The 18,135-nt window shown below is 50.3% G+C and overlaps 1 protein-coding gene across 2 annotated transcripts in view; it reads left to right on the top strand.

Annotated features, from left to right (window-relative positions):
• The window catches only part of KMT5A (lysine methyltransferase 5A), a 28,448-nt gene extending 14,378 nt beyond the window's left edge, over nucleotides 1-14,070 (top strand). For both annotated transcript variants that reach the window (XM_021718255.1, XM_021718254.1), the window contains exons 3-7: nucleotides 990-1,209; nucleotides 1,632-1,719; nucleotides 8,641-8,700; nucleotides 9,923-10,113; nucleotides 12,205-14,070. In XM_021718255.1, the coding sequence (XP_021573930.1) occupies nucleotides 1,025-1,209; nucleotides 1,632-1,719; nucleotides 8,641-8,700; nucleotides 9,923-10,113; nucleotides 12,205-12,415 (735 nt within the window). In that variant the 5' untranslated portion in view covers nucleotides 990-1,024 and the 3' untranslated portion in view covers nucleotides 12,416-14,070. The remainder of the gene's footprint in view (nucleotides 1-989; nucleotides 1,210-1,631; nucleotides 1,720-8,640; nucleotides 8,701-9,922; nucleotides 10,114-12,204) is intronic.
• Nucleotides 14,071-18,135: the final 4,065 nt, after the last annotated feature.

Raw genomic sequence — 18,135 nt, 5'->3', positions numbered from 1 at the left:
CAGCCTCCCAAAGCGCGGATTACAGGCTGAGCCACCAAGCCCGGCTTCTTTTTTTTTTTTTAGTTGGATTCTTGGTACATTACCCAGGCTGGTCTTGAACTCCTAGGCTCAAGCAATCCTCCTGCCTCAGCAGAATTTTTTTATTTATTTTATTTATTTATTTAATTTTTTTTTTTTGAGTTGAAATCTCACTCCGTCGCCCAGACTGGAGTGCAGTGGCCGTTCCCGGCCACCGCAGCCTCGACCCCCTGGGCTCCAGCAATCCTTCCGCCTCAGCCTTCCGAGTAGCCGGAATTACAGGCACGCGCTACCACGCCCAGCTAATTTTTGATTTATTGTAGAGATGAGGTCTCGCCAAGTTGCCCAGGTGGGTCTTGAACCCACGGGCTCAGGCAATCCACTCACCTCAGCCTTCCAAAGGCGCGAGATAACAGACTGAGCCACCGAGCCCAGCTATTTATTTATGTATTTATTTTTTGAGAAAGCAGGATTTGAGAGGACAGAAAAGCTCTCCCGGTAGGAGGGGACCTGAAGGGGTTGCCTCAAATTTTTCAATTTTTAAAGTCTGAAATAGAGCATGCCAAGTGGGTCTTGGGGAAAGAGTCCTTTTGTCACTTTACTCCTGTCCTCCACTGCCAGCCCAGTCTTTAGGAACCGAGCTTTTGATCTTAGGTCTGCAGCCTAATTCCTGAAAGCTATTGATCAGGCACTCTTGCCAGTGTCACTATCTGGTATGCTTCCGCTTCTCGGACTCTCCCACGTTAGGATGTGGAAGCCTAAAACCTCTGTCCAGTGTCTTGGTCGAAAAATACAACTGAAGTTAGCTGGGATAGCCAGGAGTGGACATAGTTCTTAGTAGGCCAGGGGCCCTCCTTTGACACTCAACAATCCTCTGTTCTCAAAACCAGTCTTGGAAAGCAGCTGATGGTCTAGTGGTTGGGAGACAGAGTATAACATAAACCCCTGTCCTCTCCTTCCCTCGTCTACAGAGAAAAGAAATGCTGGGAACACAATACGGAGCACCATGAAGTCTGAGGAGCAGAAGATCAAAGACACCAGGAGAGGTCCCCTGGCACCTTTTCCAAACCAAAAATCTGAAGCAGCAGAACTTCCAAAAACTCCAGCCTCATCTTGTGATTCCACCAATGGAGCCATCGCCAAGCAAGCCCTGAAAAAGCCCATCAAGGGCAGACAAGCCCCTCGGAAAAAGTAAGTGCCCGCCAAGTCCTCTTCCTGACTCAAAGCAATGGGTTCTCCTGACCCCAGTCAAGCCTGTTCAGGTGCCCACAGGGGTTAAGTGGCCCACTTGTCAGCCCCGCTCACATCAGAGACTCGGATTCCTTGAGTCCTCACCAGTGAGGCTGTTATCTGTCAGCATCTCAGTGTGGCATGGGTCCAGAGGTCAAGAACTGCCCTCCGTTCCTGCCCCCTCCCCGAGAACAAGCAGCCTGTCTTTGGAACTCTCCCTGAGACCATCATAGGCTAGTGAGCCGAGTGGTTATCAGGCTCCAGTGGACAGAGATATTTAAGTAGCATCCTTTCTAAGGAGCCGCCTCCCAGGGAGTTGTGTGTCTCTTCTGTGTGAGCGTGGTTTTCACTTCTAACATTTATTCTCTCCTCTTCTTACCCAGAGCTCAAGGAAAAACACAACATAATCGCAAACTCACAGATTTCTACCCTGTCCGGAGGAGCTCCAGGAAGAGCAAAACTGAACTACAGGTAGGGTCACGTGGGTTTAATTCCAGCTTGTGAGGGGACAGGGTGGCCCAGTGGGCTTTGCTTGGCATGTGTGTCCTGAGCCTTGTTTGTGTCCTCTTGGAGCGACGTCTCTTGGCCTCTCTGGCCCTGGTTTTCTGCTCGGTCCATCAATAATCACCACAAAGCGTATTCTGCCTTTCTGATGGGGTCACTGTGAGGCTTGGTTCAGACACTTGTGTGAAGAAACTTTGTGACTTGTAGCATGTGGTGTGGAAAGCCAGGCACTGCCATGAAGGTGGATTTTCTAGGACTCGTTGGCGGGGCCATGTGGAGTCTAAGACCATGGGAAAGGCTTCCTGTTCTTTCAGAGGTTTGTCTGTCTTCTGGAAGTTTCCCTGTTGTGACTCAGGGCAGTAAAGAGCAAGGGAGCCATGTGCTGGTTTTATAACCTCAGGCCAGTCACTCATCTGTTCTGTGCCCTAGCACTCCAGTCTGTAAAATGGCATGATAAAGCAGTACCTGGCGGGGCTGTTGTGAGGTTTAATGTGTTCGTGGGTGAGGAATCCTTCGGTGCATGCCTGGCATACAGTAAGCACCAGTGAACTGTTCCTGTCATCACTGTTGCTTCCCAGTGTTGTCACCTCCCAAGACCCTTCCCTGCTCTTTTCCACCCCACTGCCATCGCTAGGTAACATGCAGAATGGGGATCAGCACCAGCTGGCCTGGGCAGGCCTCCACCACTGTGTTTACAGAGGGCTAAGCTATGCTGCACTCAGTCAATATTTGATGCAGTGGGGTGTGGTTATTGCCTTTCTGTTAAGGAAACCCAAGGCGTGGCCAGGTCCCTCCACCTTCCCACTCAGGGGCATCTGGGGCAGCCCTCCACTCTCCCATATCCCCACGGTCACCTCCAGGCTTGCCTGTTACAGAGAGGTGAGATCCCTGCTTTGTGGGTTTAGCATTTCAATCCTCACATAGACTCTTCGGGACTTTTTATGTTAAATATGCAGATATACAGTGGTCTAGTGTTCTTTCTCTCTTTTTCTTGTATTCAAAGACGCTTCATTAAAAAAACAAAAAAGGGGTTCATTTTTTCCCCTCAGAGAGCTGCTTTGGCTTTATTTCCTGAAAATGGTAATGTTTTTCAGCCAAGTATGAGCTGTTATAAAACATTCGCCGGCGGTGGGAGGCTGTGCTAGGTCACTCTTAAAGACAGCACTGCAGAGGGCGAGGCGGTGCCAGGCCACAGAGCCCAAGTCCTCTCCCAACTGGAGTTGGAGCCGCAGTGTGCCCACACAGGGAACGTCTGCTGAGAGTGCACGGGGGCTGCTGTGGGCTTGGGGGTGGGGCAGCTGAGTATGCTGGTTCATGAGAAGCAAGAGCCTGGCTGCCAGGAGGAGGGAGGGCTGCAGGTCTCCAGCTTGCAGCAGCTGCCTGGGGGGACGACCCATTCACCTCCCCCGAGCGAGGTCTGCAGGCACAATGAAGCTCCCTGTTCCTGCTGGACGGAGAGCCGTGGTGAGCAGAGCTGTGCTGTGCCCCTGGCTGTTTGTGTTGGCTCTGCTGAGTGAACATGCGAGCTGTTGCTGGCCAGGATGATGAGGCTGGAGCCAGCCTGACCATGTGTTCTCCTGACCGTGCAGTGAATGCCCAAAGGCGGGGTGGCAGGCCTCATCTGAGGGGTGGGGTCAGTCTGGCCTGACTGCCCTTCTGGGTCCAGGCTGGGGGTCCAGGTGGGTGCGGCATGAGAGAGGCTATTCTTGGCCAGGTAGTCAGGAGTGAAACTGAAAGGCAGGGCCTCGCAGACACCTCATTGAGTCGAAGACTGCGGTGAGCAGGGCCTAGGTCCAGCATGCAGCTCCTGGGCAGCAGGGTGGAATCTGGGTCACAGGGTTTGCACACAAGGTGGGCCTTGGAGAAACGCCCTGAATGTGGGGCGCTTCACTGTGGGGCCCTTGGCTGGCTCGCCTGGCTGCAAGGGGAGTGGCAGCCAGCACTGGGACAGGGACTGTGCCTGTTGGCAGGGCCCTGGCTTCTTCATCCCAGCTCAGGCCTGGGGGTGACGTGTAAAGCAGCCTGCTAGCTCCTCCTCAGGAAGGTCCTCTCCTTCCTCCCACCCCAGTTCCGACCCACATCTCTCCCATTCCATCTGCCCGCTGTGGGCTGCTGCCAGAATTCCCAGGAAAACCGGGCTGGGTGTTTGCATACCCCAGACTCCTGGCCCTCAGGAGACTTGGCCTCCCTGGCTCTGCATTCAGGGCATCTGGAGGGGGCCCAGCTTTCCTCAGCTCATCTCCTCTGTGCCATGTTCAGTCCCAGCAGGAACGTCCCCATCCTCCGACCCAATTCTCCACGACTAATGCCGTTCTTTTTTTTTCTCCCCACCCCCCACTCCTGTTTTCAGTGTATGTTCCTCTATATTTCTGACTGCTCTCTGCATGCCTGTGACAAATTAATCATGCAGCAAAGTGGTTATGTGTGGTGATAGTGGTGATTTTTATTTTTTGTTTTGAATTGGGGTCTTACTCTTGCACCCAGGCTGGAGTGCGGTGGCACAATCACAGTTTACCAGCAGCCTTGACCTCCTGGGCTCACGTGATCCTTCTGCTTCCTTAGAAGCTGGGATTATGGGCATGTGCCACCACGCCCGGCATATTTTTTGATTTTTTTTTTTTTTTGGTGGAGATGAAAAGGCTTGCTATGTTGTCTAGCTGGCCTCGAACTTCTGGGCTCAAGCAATTCTCTTGCTTTGGCCTCCCAAAGTGCTGAGATTACAAGCATGAGCCATCACATCCGGCGGTGGTGATGTTTTGGGGGCCTACTGTGTGCCACTGTTCTAGGCCAGAAGACTCCACAGTAAAGTAGATCAGGCCCCCGTACTCATAGAAGTTATATTCAAGTGAGAGTGATCAATAATTTTTTTTTTTTTTGATTTGGAGTCTCACTCTGTCACCCAGACTGGAGTGCAGTGGCCGCTGCTGGCCACCGCAGCCTCCACCCGCTGGGTTCCGGCAATCTTCCGCCTCAGCCTTCCAAGTAGCTGGAACTACAGGCGTGCGCTACCATGCCCGGCTAATTTTTTTTCTTTTTTTATTCTAGAGATGAGGTCTTGCCAAGTTGCTCAGGTGGGTCTCGAGACCACAGGCTCAGGCAATTCACTCACCTCGGCCTCCCAAGGCACAGGATTACAGGCTGAGCCACTGAGCCTGGCCCAGTTAATAATTTTTTTAAAAGCCTGGCTTGGTGACTCATGTTTGTAATCCCAGCACTTTGAGAGGTGGAGGCGAGAGGATTGCCTGAGCCCAGGGATTTGAGACTAGCCTGGGCAACTTGGCGAGACCTCATCTCTACAATAAATCAAAAAATTATCTGGGTGTGGTGGCACATGCCTATGGTTCCAGCTACTTAGAAGGTTGAAGTGGAAGGATTGCCTGAGCCCAGCAGGTCAAGGCTGCGGTGGCTGTGAGCATGCCACTGCATTCCAGCCTGGGTGACAGAGTGAGACTCCAACTAAAAAATATATATATATGTGTGTGTATATATACCAGTCTGGGTGGGGTGGCTGATGGCTGTAACCCCAGCACTTGGGAGACTGAGGCAGGCAGATCTCTTGAGTCCAGGAGTTCTAGGTTACAGTGAGCTATGATTGCACCACTGTACTCCAGCAGCCTGGGCAACAGAACAGAACCCTGTCTAAAAGAAAGAAAGAAAAGAAAATACAACTAAAGTAGCAAGATAATTTTAAACAGCACTTCGACAATTTAATAAAATGAAAGAGTTGAATAGAATGACTAGGCTAAGGCTACTTTAGCCATGACGGTCATGGTAATCAGAAAAGTTTATCTGATTAAGTGACTTTTGAGCAGAGCACTGAAGGAAGGGAGGAAGCAAGCCAGGCAAATAGATCAGAGAAAGTACACCCCAGGTGGGGAGACAGCAAGTGCAAAGGTCCTGAGGCAGGAACAAGCTTGCCCTCTTGGTTTTTTTGTTTGTTTGTTTTTGTTTTTTGTTTTTCAGAAACACAGTCTCACTATGTTGCCTAGGCTGATCTTGAATTCCTGGGCTCAAGCAATCCTCTTGCCTCAGACTCCCAAAGTGTTGAGATTACAGGCATGAGCCACCATATTTGGCCAAGCTTGCCTTTTTGAAAGAGCCAGCAGATGTGGCTGGAATGTGGGAACAGAATGAGGGTGGTAGATGAGGGTTAGGAGGCGGAGCCTGGAGCCTGCAGAACCTCACACATCATTGGAAAAAGTTTGGATTTTATCTAGTAGCAGTGAGAAGCTACTGGAACTCTTTTGTTTTTCTTTCAATAAACTTTTTATTTTGGGCATAATTTTAATTTTATAGAGAAGCTGTGGGGGTTGAAAAATTATCTGTGGGGTACTATGGTCACTATTTGATGACAAGTTCAATAGAAGCTCAACCCTCACCATCACACAAGATTTTTTTTTTTTTTTTTGAGTTGGAGTCTCACTCTGTCACCCAGGCTGGAGGACAGTGGCATGCTGCTGGCCATCACAGCCTTGACCTGCTGGGCTCAGGTGATCCTTCTGTCTGCCTCAACCCTCCACGTCGCTGGAACTACAGGCATGTGCCACCATGCCCAGTTAATTTTTTGATTTATTGTAGAGATGAGGTCTCGCTGCCCAGGTGGGTCTTGAACCTGCAGGCTCAGGCAGGCCACTCACTTTGGCCTCCCAAAGTGCTGGGATTACAGGCTGAGCCACCAAGCCCAGCTGGGTCATGTTTTTTTTAATCTATTTTACCAAGCTATAGCTTTTAAGTGGAACATTTAATCCATTTATGTTCAAGGTTAATATTGATATGTGAAAGTCATAGTACTAATATTGGTACTGTTTGGTATATTACTACTAAGCAAACTTACTGAAAGGTTTTAAGCAGGGATATGGCACAATCTTATTTACTTTTGGAAAAGAGCCCTCCAGCTGCTGGAGAGACAAGTGTGTGGGGTCAGTGTGGCAGCCAGGAGACCAGGGAGGTGGCTATGGCTCAACTGGAGGGCCTCAGTGGGAGTGAGGAGGAGGAGGTGGCTGGATTTAGGATTGTACTTGAGGTTGCTTGTTCGCCAGTGTCTCCAGCACATGAGGTGGGACCTGGCACATGGAGGTGTGGACTGAGACTGCAGAGGCTGCAGGTTTGGGCCTCTGCGTGTGGGGGAGGCCTGAGCCCGGCAGTTGGTGGTCGCTTCCCACATATGCCATCTGGTTTGGAGGTAGAGGTTCGTGCTGGCAAGTCACGCTGGTTTGGGGCTTCTGGTCTTTGTACAGTTCCCTTTTGTTTCCTAGTGTTTGTGCTATGATAAAGCAGTGGGATCCAGGGGTAGGGAAGGATGGGGGGAGGAGCAGGAGGGGTCCCCTTTAGCAGGTGAGCCTGGGAGGGTTCACTCTTCTGGCTTCTCCTTTTAGGGCTGTGTTGATCCTCTGGGTGGGAGGCCCCCTTCTCATCCATGGTGGGGGATTCTGTGGCGACGAACCCCAGAGGTCCTAGGGAGACGTCTACAGGCGCCATCAGACGTGTCCTGTCCAAAGGGCACAACCACTGATCTGCTGTAGCTGATTTTTTTTTTTTTTTTTTTGAGTTGGAGTCTCACTCTGTCACCCAGACTGGAGTGCAGTGGCCACTCCAGGCCACCGCAGCCTCGACCTTCTGGGCTCCAGAGATCCTTCCACCTCAGCCTTCCAAGTAGCTGGAACTAGAGGCGCGTGCTACCACGTCCGGCTAATTTTTTTTATTTATTATAGAGATGAGGTCTCACTAAGTTGCCCAGGCGGGTCTTGAACCCGTGGGCTCAGGCAATCTACTCACCTCAGCCTCCCAAGGCGCAGGATTACAGGCTGAGCCACTGAGCCCGGCTGCTGTAGCTGATTATATGTGAAGTCAGAGCCCTGATTTTTATTTTTATCTAACCTATTTATTTACTCATTCATTTATTTTGAGTTGGAGTCTCACTCTGTTGCCTAGGCTGGACTGTAGTGGCATACTCACGGCCACCACAGCCTCGATCTGCTGGGCTCAGGCGATTCTTCTGCCTCAGCCTTCCAAGTAGCTGGACACACAGGCACACATGCCCGGCTAATTTTTTGACTTATTGTAGAGATGAGGTGTCACCGTGTTGCTCAGGTATGGTCTCGAATCCCTGGGCTCAGGCAGTTTCTCGCTTCCACCTCCCAGAGTGCGTGGGATTACAAGGTGTGAGTCACTGTACCCAACTGAGTCCTGATTTTCAGATGTTGGTGATTTGGATTTTTTTTTTTTTTGAGAAGGGGTCCCACTATGTTGCCTAGGCTGGTCTTTGAGCCATCCTCCCACCTTGGCCTCCCAAAGCGCTACGATTACAGGTATGCACCACTCTGCCTAGCTCAGTTTGGGTTTTTTGGGGGTTTTATTTGTTTGTTTTTTTGGGGTTTTTTTGAGTTGGAGTCTCACTCTCGCCCAGACTGGAGTGCAGTGGCCGCTTCTGGCCACCGCAGCCTCAACCTGCTGGGCTCCGGCTATCCTTCCGCCTCAGCCTTCCAAGTAGCTGGAACTACAGGCGCGCGCTACCATGCCCAGCTCATTTTGATCTATTGTAGAGATGAGGCCTCGCCAAGTTGCCCAGGTGGGTCATGAACTTTGGGCATTTTTAAAAATGCTGCATGGGCCAGACAGAGCATATCTACAAGCCCCCTTCTGCCCCTGGGCCACCACTGTTTCCCTGCTGATCCAGTCAAACCTCAGATGATAGATTGTTCACAGCAGTTGGCTGGCGAGAAAAGGAGGGCTGCTGTGGACTTTGGCATCATTGAGGACTGATATCATCGAGGCCAACTGTGACCCTGTGGGGGTGGCCCAAGCGGCCAGAGTTCAAGGTCACGGAACTACCCAGAGCAGGACTGGGAGACAGTGCTGATGCTGTTGTTTTGTGTCTCTTCCCCCCAGTCTGAAGAAAGGAAAAGAATAGACGAACTGATTGAAAGTGGGAAGGAAGAAGGCATGAAGGTAAGGGATAACCCTGCCCACTGCATCGTGGTTGACGGTGGCTGCCATGTGGCTTTAGCGCTCTGATGGTCACTGTGACTAGTCAGACTCTGTTAGGTTGTCAGAGAGCCAACAACTAAACCTAGTTTAGGAAATGTCTTATGAGACCATTTTGAAGTACACTGTTCAGTGACATTTCATATGTTCCCATTGCTGTGCAACCATCATCCCTGTCCCCCTCGCAAACAGAAACCCTGTACCCATTACCAATCACTCCCCAGCCCCTGGCATCCACTAATGGGCTTTCTGTCTCTCTGAATTTGCCTCTTCTGGAAAGTTCATATACATGGAGTCGTATAGTACATAGCTACTTGTGTCTGGCTTCATTTACTTAGCCTGGGGAAACTTTGTTTCTTTTGAGTTGGAGTCTCACTCTGTCTACAGTAGGAGACAAGGTCTCATCAAGTTGTCTGGGCTGGTCTCAAACCCCTGAGCTCAGGCAGTCCTCTTGCCTCAGCCTCCCAAAGTGCTGGGATTACAGGCTTGAGTCACTGCACCCAGCCTTTTTTGTATATTCCAAACACACTTGGTTTGGGCGAGAGGGGAATAACTCGACAGTGGTGGCCAGCTGGGTCTGGACTAGGACTCAGGTCAGAAGCTTCCACTTCTGCCTTCTCTGGGGGACACACACTTAGTTGTGAGCCCCTCAAGCAGTTCTTCCCACTCCATGTAGCATAGAATGAGGAGATGCACAAGAGCGTACATTACGGAATGAAGGTGAGACCCAGAACACTGTCCAGCTTTTTACCAATAAAGGCACAGAATACAGCGCTAAGCAGAGGGGCCCAGTGTGTAGATTTGAGTCCCTGCCACACCACTACCTAGCTGTGTGGCCTTAGATTTGTAACTCTTCTTCTTTAAGCCTCAGTTTCCTCATCTGCAAAATGGGCAATAGCCACCTTGGCAAATCTCTCATAAGGCTCTGATGTAGCAATGCTTTGCAGTAGGCACAAGGGAGCCAAATTTGTAGGGTGATAACAGCGTTGTAGAGCTGGATTCTAGGCACAGCTGCATCCATTTCATAAAACCCGTAAACACGTATACATGGGCAATGAATGAATTGTATGGCATACCTACCTCAGGAGAGCTATCGGGAGTGGGATAAGCCCCCAGCTCTCAGAAGCCAAGCATGCTGCCAGCTGGAACTATTAGGAACCAACACTGCTTCATCACCTCCCGACAGATTGACCTCATCGATGGCAAAGGCAGGGGAGTGATCGCTACCAAGCAGTTCTCCCGGGGCGACTTTGTGGTGGAATACCATGGGGACCTCATCGAGATCACCGATGCCAAGAAGCGGGAGGCTCTGTATGCACAGGATCCCTCCACAGGCTGCTACATGTACTATTTTCAGTATCTGAGCAAAACCTACTGGTGAGTCCACCATTGCTTTGAGTAGCTTTTCTCTGCTCTGAGCAGAGAGGACAGGTCAGAGGGCCAGGGGCAGCGCAGAAATCCTGACTTTCTTTCATGGCTGGGCATCTTGTCTTCTTCTGTTCTGTTGCCTTTCTTCAAGCTGTGCTGCAGCTCTCACTGCCCTTCCCTTTGTTTTTTTTGAGTTGGAGTCTCACTCCATCGCGCAGGCTGGAGTGCAGTGGCACGCTCATGGCCACCCCGGTGTCGACCTGCTGGGCTCCTGAGATCCTTACGCCTCAGCCTTCCAAGTAGCCCAAATTACAGGAGTGCACTACCATGCCTGGCTAATTTTTTTGATTTGTTGTAGAGACGAAGTCTTGCCCAGTTGCCTGGGCTAATCTCGAACCCACAGGCTCAGGAAATCCTCTCGCCTTGGCCTTCCAAAGTGCTGGAATTACAAGCTGAGCCACCGAATCTGGCCTTTTTTTTTTTTTTTTAAGCTGGGTGTCTCACTGTGTCACCAAGGGTGGTGTAGAGTGGCATGATCTGGGCTCATTGCAGCTTCTACCTCTTGAGCTCAAGTGATCCTTCTCCCTCAGCCTTCTGAGTAGCTGGGACTACAGGCCACCACACCCAGCTAATTTGTGTGTGTGTGTGTCAGAGTCTCACTCCATTGCCTAGGCTGGAGTGCAGTGGCATGCTCATTGCCACCACAGCCTCGACCTTCGGGGCTCAGGTGATCTTTCTGCCTCAGCCTTCCAAGTAGCTAGAACTACAGGGGCATGCCACCATGCCCAACTAATTTTTTGATTTATTTTATTTTATTTGTATTTATTTTTTTGAGTTGGAGTTTCACTCTGTTGCTCAGGCTGGAGTGCAGGGGCACGCTCCCGGCCACCGCAGCCTTGACCTGCTGGGCTCAGGTGATCCTTTTGCCTCAGTCTTCCAAGTAGCTGGAACTACAGGGGTGCGCCACCATGCCTGGCTAATTAATTTTTTGATTTATTGTAGAGACAAGATATTGCCATGTTTCCCAGGCTGGTCTCGAATCTGTGAGCTCAGGCAATCCTCTCGCTTTCACAGAGAGCCACTGCACCTGGCCTAATTTTTTTATTTTTGTTGAGAAAGCGTCTTGGGATGTTGCCCAGGCTGGTCTTGAACTCCAGGGCTCAAGCAATCCTCCTGCCATGGACTGAGGCCACCTTCCGCCTCAGTCTTTCAAGTAGCTGGAACTACAGGTGTGTGCTACCACACCCAGCTTATTTTTTGATTTATTGTAGAGATGAGGTCTCACTAAATTGCCCAGGCTGGTCTTGAACCCCTGCTCTCAGGCAGTCCTCTCGCCTTGGGCACCCGAAGTGCTGGGATTACAGGCTTGAGCCACTGCACCTGGCCACTTTTTTTTTTTTACCTCAGGGTTTCAATCTGTAGCCCAGACTGGAGTGCAGTGGCATGCTTACAGCCACCGCAGCCTTCACCTGCTGGGCTCAGGCAATCCTTTTGCCTCAGCCTTCCAAGTAGCCGGAACTACAGGCGTGTACTACCATGCCTGGCTAACTTTTTGATATATTGTAGAGACGATGTCTCACCAAGTTGCCCAGGCTAGTCTCAAACCCCTGGACTCAGGCAATCCTCTTACCTCAGCCTCCCAAAGTGCTGGAATTACAGGCTTGGGCCACTGTACCCAGCTACTTCTCATTTTTCATATTTGGAACTGAAGGTGCCCTGGATGCCATATCATCCATCGGGGAGCAGAAGTGAATTAGTCACATGAAAACCTGTTTAGCAGCGTGCCTGGCCTCTCCTTAGGGCATTTGGCCAGAGCAGCTCTGGAAATTGCTAATTGCTTCTTCCTGGCTGTGGCCAGTGGAGTTGGTTTTTACCCATGTATTTATTTTGCAAAACTTTAGTTTCCTCCTATGCCTCCATAAAGAGCCTGTTGGGTTCCACCCCAACTCCCACCAGGGGTCCCTAGGCTCAAACGTAGCTTTGAGAATTGCATGTTTGTCCCAAACACATGGCTTTACGTTGACATCCCCCAGAGTTCAGAGCAAGCATTAAAAGGCCTCTTTATCAACGTAACCCTCTCTGGTCCTCCCTCCCCTCCAGTGTGGATGCAACTCGAGAGACGAATCGCCTAGGAAGACTGATTAATCACAGCAAATGTGGAAACTGCCAAACCAAACTGCACGACATCGACGGCGTACCTCACCTCATCCTCATCGCCTCCCGAGACATCAAGGCCGGGGAGGAGCTCCTGTATGACTATGGGGACCGCAGCAAGGCTTCCATCGAGGCCTACCCGTGGCTGAAGCATTAGCTGGCGCCCCCTCACTCTCCCCAGCCCGCCTTCCCTTCTTCAATGGACAAAGTGCCCTCAAAGGGAATTGAATTTTTTTTTTTACACACTTAATCTTAGTGGATTACTTCAGATGTTTTTAAAAAGTATATTAAGATGCCTTTTCACTGTAGTATTTAAATATCTGTTACAGGTTTCCAAGGTGGACTTGAACAGATGGCCTTATATTACCAAAACTTTTATATCCTAGTTGTTTTTGTACTTTTTTTGCATACAAGTCGAACGTTTGTGCTTCCGTGCATGCAGTCCAAGACTCAGCACAGGTTTTAGAGGAACGAGTCAAAATGAACTAGGAAGCCGGGCGAGTCTCCTGCCTCCAGTCCAAGAGCCGGGAGTTTTGCCCCACACCCCAATGTCCAGGGACGGGGTGTGAGGATGACGCGGCCTCCCAGCACCCTGGACGGGATGTTTCCAAGCTCTTGTTCTCCTGACGTCTCGACAGGCGCTCATTGAAGTGTATGAATATTTTTTAAAAAGGTTTGCAGTAAGCTAGTCTTCCCCTCTGCTTTCTCGAAAGCTTACTGACCCTGTGGCTCGTGAGCACGGGCCGGACATAGATTGACTCTTCCACAGGCTGCCACTTTTCTGGGCACCCTGAAGCATCAGGGCGGGTAATCAGTCTAGACGTGGGCGGGGAGAGTGTTGCTTACCTATCCTGCCAGGGCAGAGTTTCCTGAAACTGGGTTAATTCTTTATAGAAATGTGAACACTGAATTTATTTTAAAAAAATAAAAAAATAAAAAGCAAAAATCCAAAAAAAAAAATTTAAAAAAGAAAAAAGAAAAAAACCACAGAAAACAACTTACCTGTATATAGGTCTTGAAGTGAGTGAAGTGGCTGCGTTTTTTTTGGGGGGGTTTTTTTTTGTTTTTGTAGAAGAGATTTGAGATGGTACTCTATTCTAATCAAAAACAAAATTTTGTAGCGGGACCAGAAATTACTTACCCAATATGCCCCATCCCGTCCCCACCCACCCCCATCTTGCTGGGTTGAAAGTTCCAGACCTGCTGTCAAGGCCTTCTCTGTCTGTCATACCACCCAGTGTCCTTCCTGTGGGGACACAGCCATGAATTAAAGTGCCCCTGGTCCCAGCTGCTGCTGTCAGTGTCAGAGAAAGGCGTGCGGGACAGTGGGCAGAGCCCAACAGGCCCCAGGGGTCAAGGACAAGGCTAAAGTTTTCACCTTGACTGTCATAGCAGGAGGAGTAGGTGGCCGCCTTCTCCCTCCCTGAGCAGGACTGATTCTCACTGTCCCTTCAGTCGAAGGGATTGGGGCTTGGGAGTCATGATCCGGGGTCTCCTGCCCACCCTGGTCCCAGGTGAATGTGAATGAAAACAGGTATGAGAGCTGTCCTCATCCTTGACCTCCCCCCTCCCCAACCCCACCCCAGGCCTCACGACGGTGCTACCTAAGAAAGTCTTCCCCCCACCCCATGCTAGCCTGGTCAGTGGTCAGCGACATGGAGGAGGATCCGATGGGAGTGTGTCGATGTGAGAAATGTCTTGGTTGTACCTGTTTGTGATTTAGCTTTGTATTTAAACAAAAGGAAATAAACTTGAAAATTATTTGTCATCCTAAAAATGAAACAAAAAATTAAAATATTTATTGCCAGGCAAGGCTACCTGTGTGCATGTGTCTGTTTTTACAAGTGTCACCAGCATAAGTCTAAGCTTTTGTGATTGTCCTGGGGAGCCAGAAAATCTTGCTAAACGTCATTCTGAGCATGTTCCCTGGAACTCTGAGTTCCTCAGTTTCCTCATCTAGATAATGGGAGTCATGTGTGCTTGTGATGATTAAAAGTTAATGCATACTGAGCCATAGAACAATACCTGGCACATAGCATCAGATTTTAGCTGCGATAATTATCATCCTTTTTTCTTTTTTTTTTTGAACCAGCCTCTGTAGCCAGGCTGGTGTGCAGTGGCATGCTACCAGCCACCACAGCCTCAACCTGCTGGACTCCAGCGATCCTTCTGCCTCAGCCTTCCAAGTAGCCAGAACTACAGGCGCGTACCACCACACCCAGCTAATTTTTTTGATTTATTGTAGAGATGAGGGCTCACCAAGTTTCTCAGGCCGGTCTTGAACCCATGAGCTCAGGCAATCCACTCACCTCAGCCTCCCAAAGTGCTGAGATTACAGGCTGAGCCACTGAACCTGGCCTTTATTTTTTTTGAGTTGTCTCACTCTGTTGCCCAGGCTGGAGTGCAGTGGCATGCTCACGGTCACCCCAGTGTCAACCTGTCGGGCTCTGGCGATCCTTCCACCTCAGCCTTCCAAGTAGCTGGAACTATAGCCATGTGCTATCATGCCCAGCTAATTTTTGATTTAATGTAGAGACGAGGTCTTGCCAAGTTGCCCAGGCTGGTCTTGAACCCGCGGGCTTAGGCAATCCACTTGCCTCGGCCTCCCAAAGTACTGAGATTACAGGCTGAGCCACCGAGCCCGGCCTATTGCTATTTCTAATTTACTGGGCTTGATTCTCAGACAGCTCAGAATTATCAGCTGTACCTATCTTGTGCTAGGAGTCCCTCCTGCTGGCATCAGTCTCTGTCCCCACCATGTTTGAGCACTGGAAGCAGATTGGGCCTATGAGTAGAGCCCCTGCTTTAGAAGCAAGGGATCCAGCTCCAGCATCCACGTTAGGCACTTGCCAGCTGTGTGACCCTGGGCTGACCACTTCTCTGAGCTTGTCCAACAAACAGGAATAAATTCTGTCCACTTGTCCTGCAGAGATGTCCTGAGGAGTCAATCATCAGGTATTATCACCTTGGAGGACACTGTGGCCTGGGGGCCTGCATGCTTAGACCCTAGTCCAAGCATGTAACCTTAGGCGGTTTCCTTCTTTGTAACATGGAGACAATGATAGTACTTGAAGAGGGTGATTGTGAGGACTTAATGAGTGGATACCAAAAAAAGCACATGGATTAGTGCCTTGTACAGGATAATCCTCAGTAATCAATATTAGTTATTAGAATTTAAAATGTGGGTGGTTTCTACCACTCATGTATAAGTATTCAGGACTGATAGCGCTAAGTGCCTCCAAATTCTGAGTTGCTGTATTTATTTGTTCATTTTTTTTTTTTTTTTGAGTTGGCATCTCACTCCGTCGCCCAGACTGGAGTGCAGTGGCTGCTCCCGGCCACCGCAGCCTCAACCTGCTGGGCTCTGGCAATCCTTCCGCCTCAGCCTTCCAAGTAGCTGGAACTATAGGCGCGCGCTACCACGCCCGGCTCATTTTTTATTTTTATTGTAGAGATGAGGTCTCACCAAGTTGCCCAGGCGGGTCTCGAACCCACGGGCTCAGGCAATCCACTCACTCAGCCTCCCAAAGGCGTGGGATTACATGCTGAGTCACCAAGCCCGGCTTATTTGTTCATTTTTAATTGTGTTTTCTCCTGTCATTCCCCTCCTCCGTTTGTTCATTTCTTAAAGATTGCTACAGCAACCACTTGTGCTTTCTGAGACTTGGCTTGAAAACCCACTTCTCAGCCTGTTCCTCCCCGTGCTGTGTTTGTAGTTGGCATCCTGCAGTGTGGGAATGGCCCCTCTCTAGGAGAAAGACTTGAAGGACTTACCTTCCTGAATGGCCATGCCAGACGCAGTGGCTCATACCTGTAATCCCAGCACTTCGGGAGGCTGAGACGAGAAGATTGCCTCAGCCCAGGGGTTTGAGACCATCCTGGGCAACTTAGCAAGACCTCATCTCTACAATAAATCAAAAACTTAGCCAGGCGTGGTGGCAAATGCCTGTAGTTCCAGCTACTTGGAAAGCTGAGAAGGGAGGATCTCCTGAGCTTGCAGGTCGAGGCTGCAGTGGCCATGAACGTTCCACTGCACTCCAGCCTAGGTGACAAGAGTGAGACTCCAACTCAAAAAAAAAAAAAAAAGCACTCCAAACACCACCAGGACCATCTTATCTTAACCTGACATTTCTTTCTGAGTGGATTCTCTCACCCTTTTTATCCCCATGAAGGAGAAGGCAGGTGAGCATTTATACAGGATCACCCCAAGTCTGGAAATGCAGGACATTCTTATTGATAGCACAGTACACAATAATCACGTGTCTGCCTCTCGACTTTACGGCCATCCTGCACCCTGTAGGTGGGGAAACTGAGGCAAGAACGGCTCTGGTGTTGGAGGTCAGCTGCTGCAGTTGGGGCCCTGGGATGGAAAGCTGGCACCGTGGAGGGCTGGTGTCCCAGGGCTGGCCTGAAAGCGAGAGCCCCAGGAGCTGACCCTCCCCCTGCTAGCCCGCCAAGGACACAGTCCTTCCCCGCTCTGGACTGCACTGCCCTTGGTGTGGTTTCTGAGGTTCTGAAGTCAGGATGCATGAATCTGTGTTTCATACTGACTCACCTCGAAGGTGCCAAGACTCTTTCCCGCTCAGAGGGGCGCATCCAATCAGGGTTGCAGCGTCATACAGGGTGACAGGGATCAGGAAACCCAAGCTAACGGCCCTGTTGGGATGGCGTTCTGGATTAGACTTTTTGTAGGAGGCAGAGCCGTGAAAGCCTGGCTGTGGAGCTTTTACCTGGATTGAACTCCTGCTTCTCCCACTTTCTAGATGGGGACCTTGGGCAAGTGCTTTCACTCACTATGCCTTAACATCCTTGGACAGTAACAATGCCCACCTTACCAGGGTATGTGAGGCAACACAGGAGAGGTGCTTAAAATGGTGTGGGGTCAAGGTATAAGGGAGACCCCCCCCCAAAGAAACCACAATTATCTTTGGGAGGGTAGGGCCCTTGTAGTCCAGGTTTCTCCTGCTAGGTAAGTTTCTAGGAACCCATCGGCATCTGTGCACCAGCTAGCACTGTTGTGAGGCTGTGTTATGCTTCAGTGAATTTTTTTTGGGAGATTCTTTCAGGCGTTTGCCCATTTCATGATGGGTGATTTACGCGTGCACTTACCCACACCACGGTGAGTGTTCAGCAGTTTTTTTGTTTTTATTTATTTATTTGTTTTGAGCTGAAGTCTCACTCTGTCATCCAGGCTGGAGTGCAGTGGCACGCTCATGGCCACTGCAGCCTCGACCTGCTGGGCTGAGGTGATTCTTCCGCCTCAGCCTTCCAAGTAGCTGGAACTAGAGGCACGCACCACCATGCCCAGCTAATTTTTTGATTTATTGTAGAGATGAGGTGTTGCCAAGTTGCCCAGGCTGGTCTCGAATTCCTGAGCTCAGGTAATCCTCTCACCTCAGCCTCCCAAAGTGCTGGGATTATAGACGTGAGCCACTGCATCCAGCCTGTTTTTTCCTTTTTGAGTTGGGAGTCTCACTCCGTCCCCCAGGCTGGAGTGCAGTGGCACACTCATGGCCACCACAGCCTCAACCTGCTGGGCTCTGGCGATCTTTCAGCCTCAGCCTTCCAAGTAGCTGGAACCACAGGCATGTACCACTACTGCTGGCTAATTTGTTTGTTTTTTTTGAGTTTGTGTCACTCTGTCATCCAGGCTGGAGTACAGTGGCATGCTCATGGCTACCATAGCCTCAACCTGCTAGGCTTAGGTGATCCTTCTGCCTCAGCCCAGGCTGGTCTTGAACCCATGGGTTCAGGCAATCCTCTCACCTCAGCCTCCCAAAGTGTTGGGGTTATAGGCGTGAGCCACCATGCCCAGCCTTTTTAAAAAATTTATTGTAGAGACGAGGTCTTGCCAAGTTGCCCAGGCTGGTCTCAAAC

The sequence above is a fragment of the Carlito syrichta genome, unplaced genomic scaffold (genome assembly GCF_000164805.1).
Source record: "Carlito syrichta isolate Samal-C Ts95f unplaced genomic scaffold, Tarsius_syrichta-2.0.1 Scaffold312038, whole genome shotgun sequence".
NCBI classification, from domain to species: Eukaryota; Metazoa; Chordata; class Mammalia; order Primates; family Tarsiidae; genus Carlito; species Carlito syrichta.
Note: the sequence above shows the minus strand (reverse complement) of the source record. Positions and strands in the feature narration are given on the sequence as shown.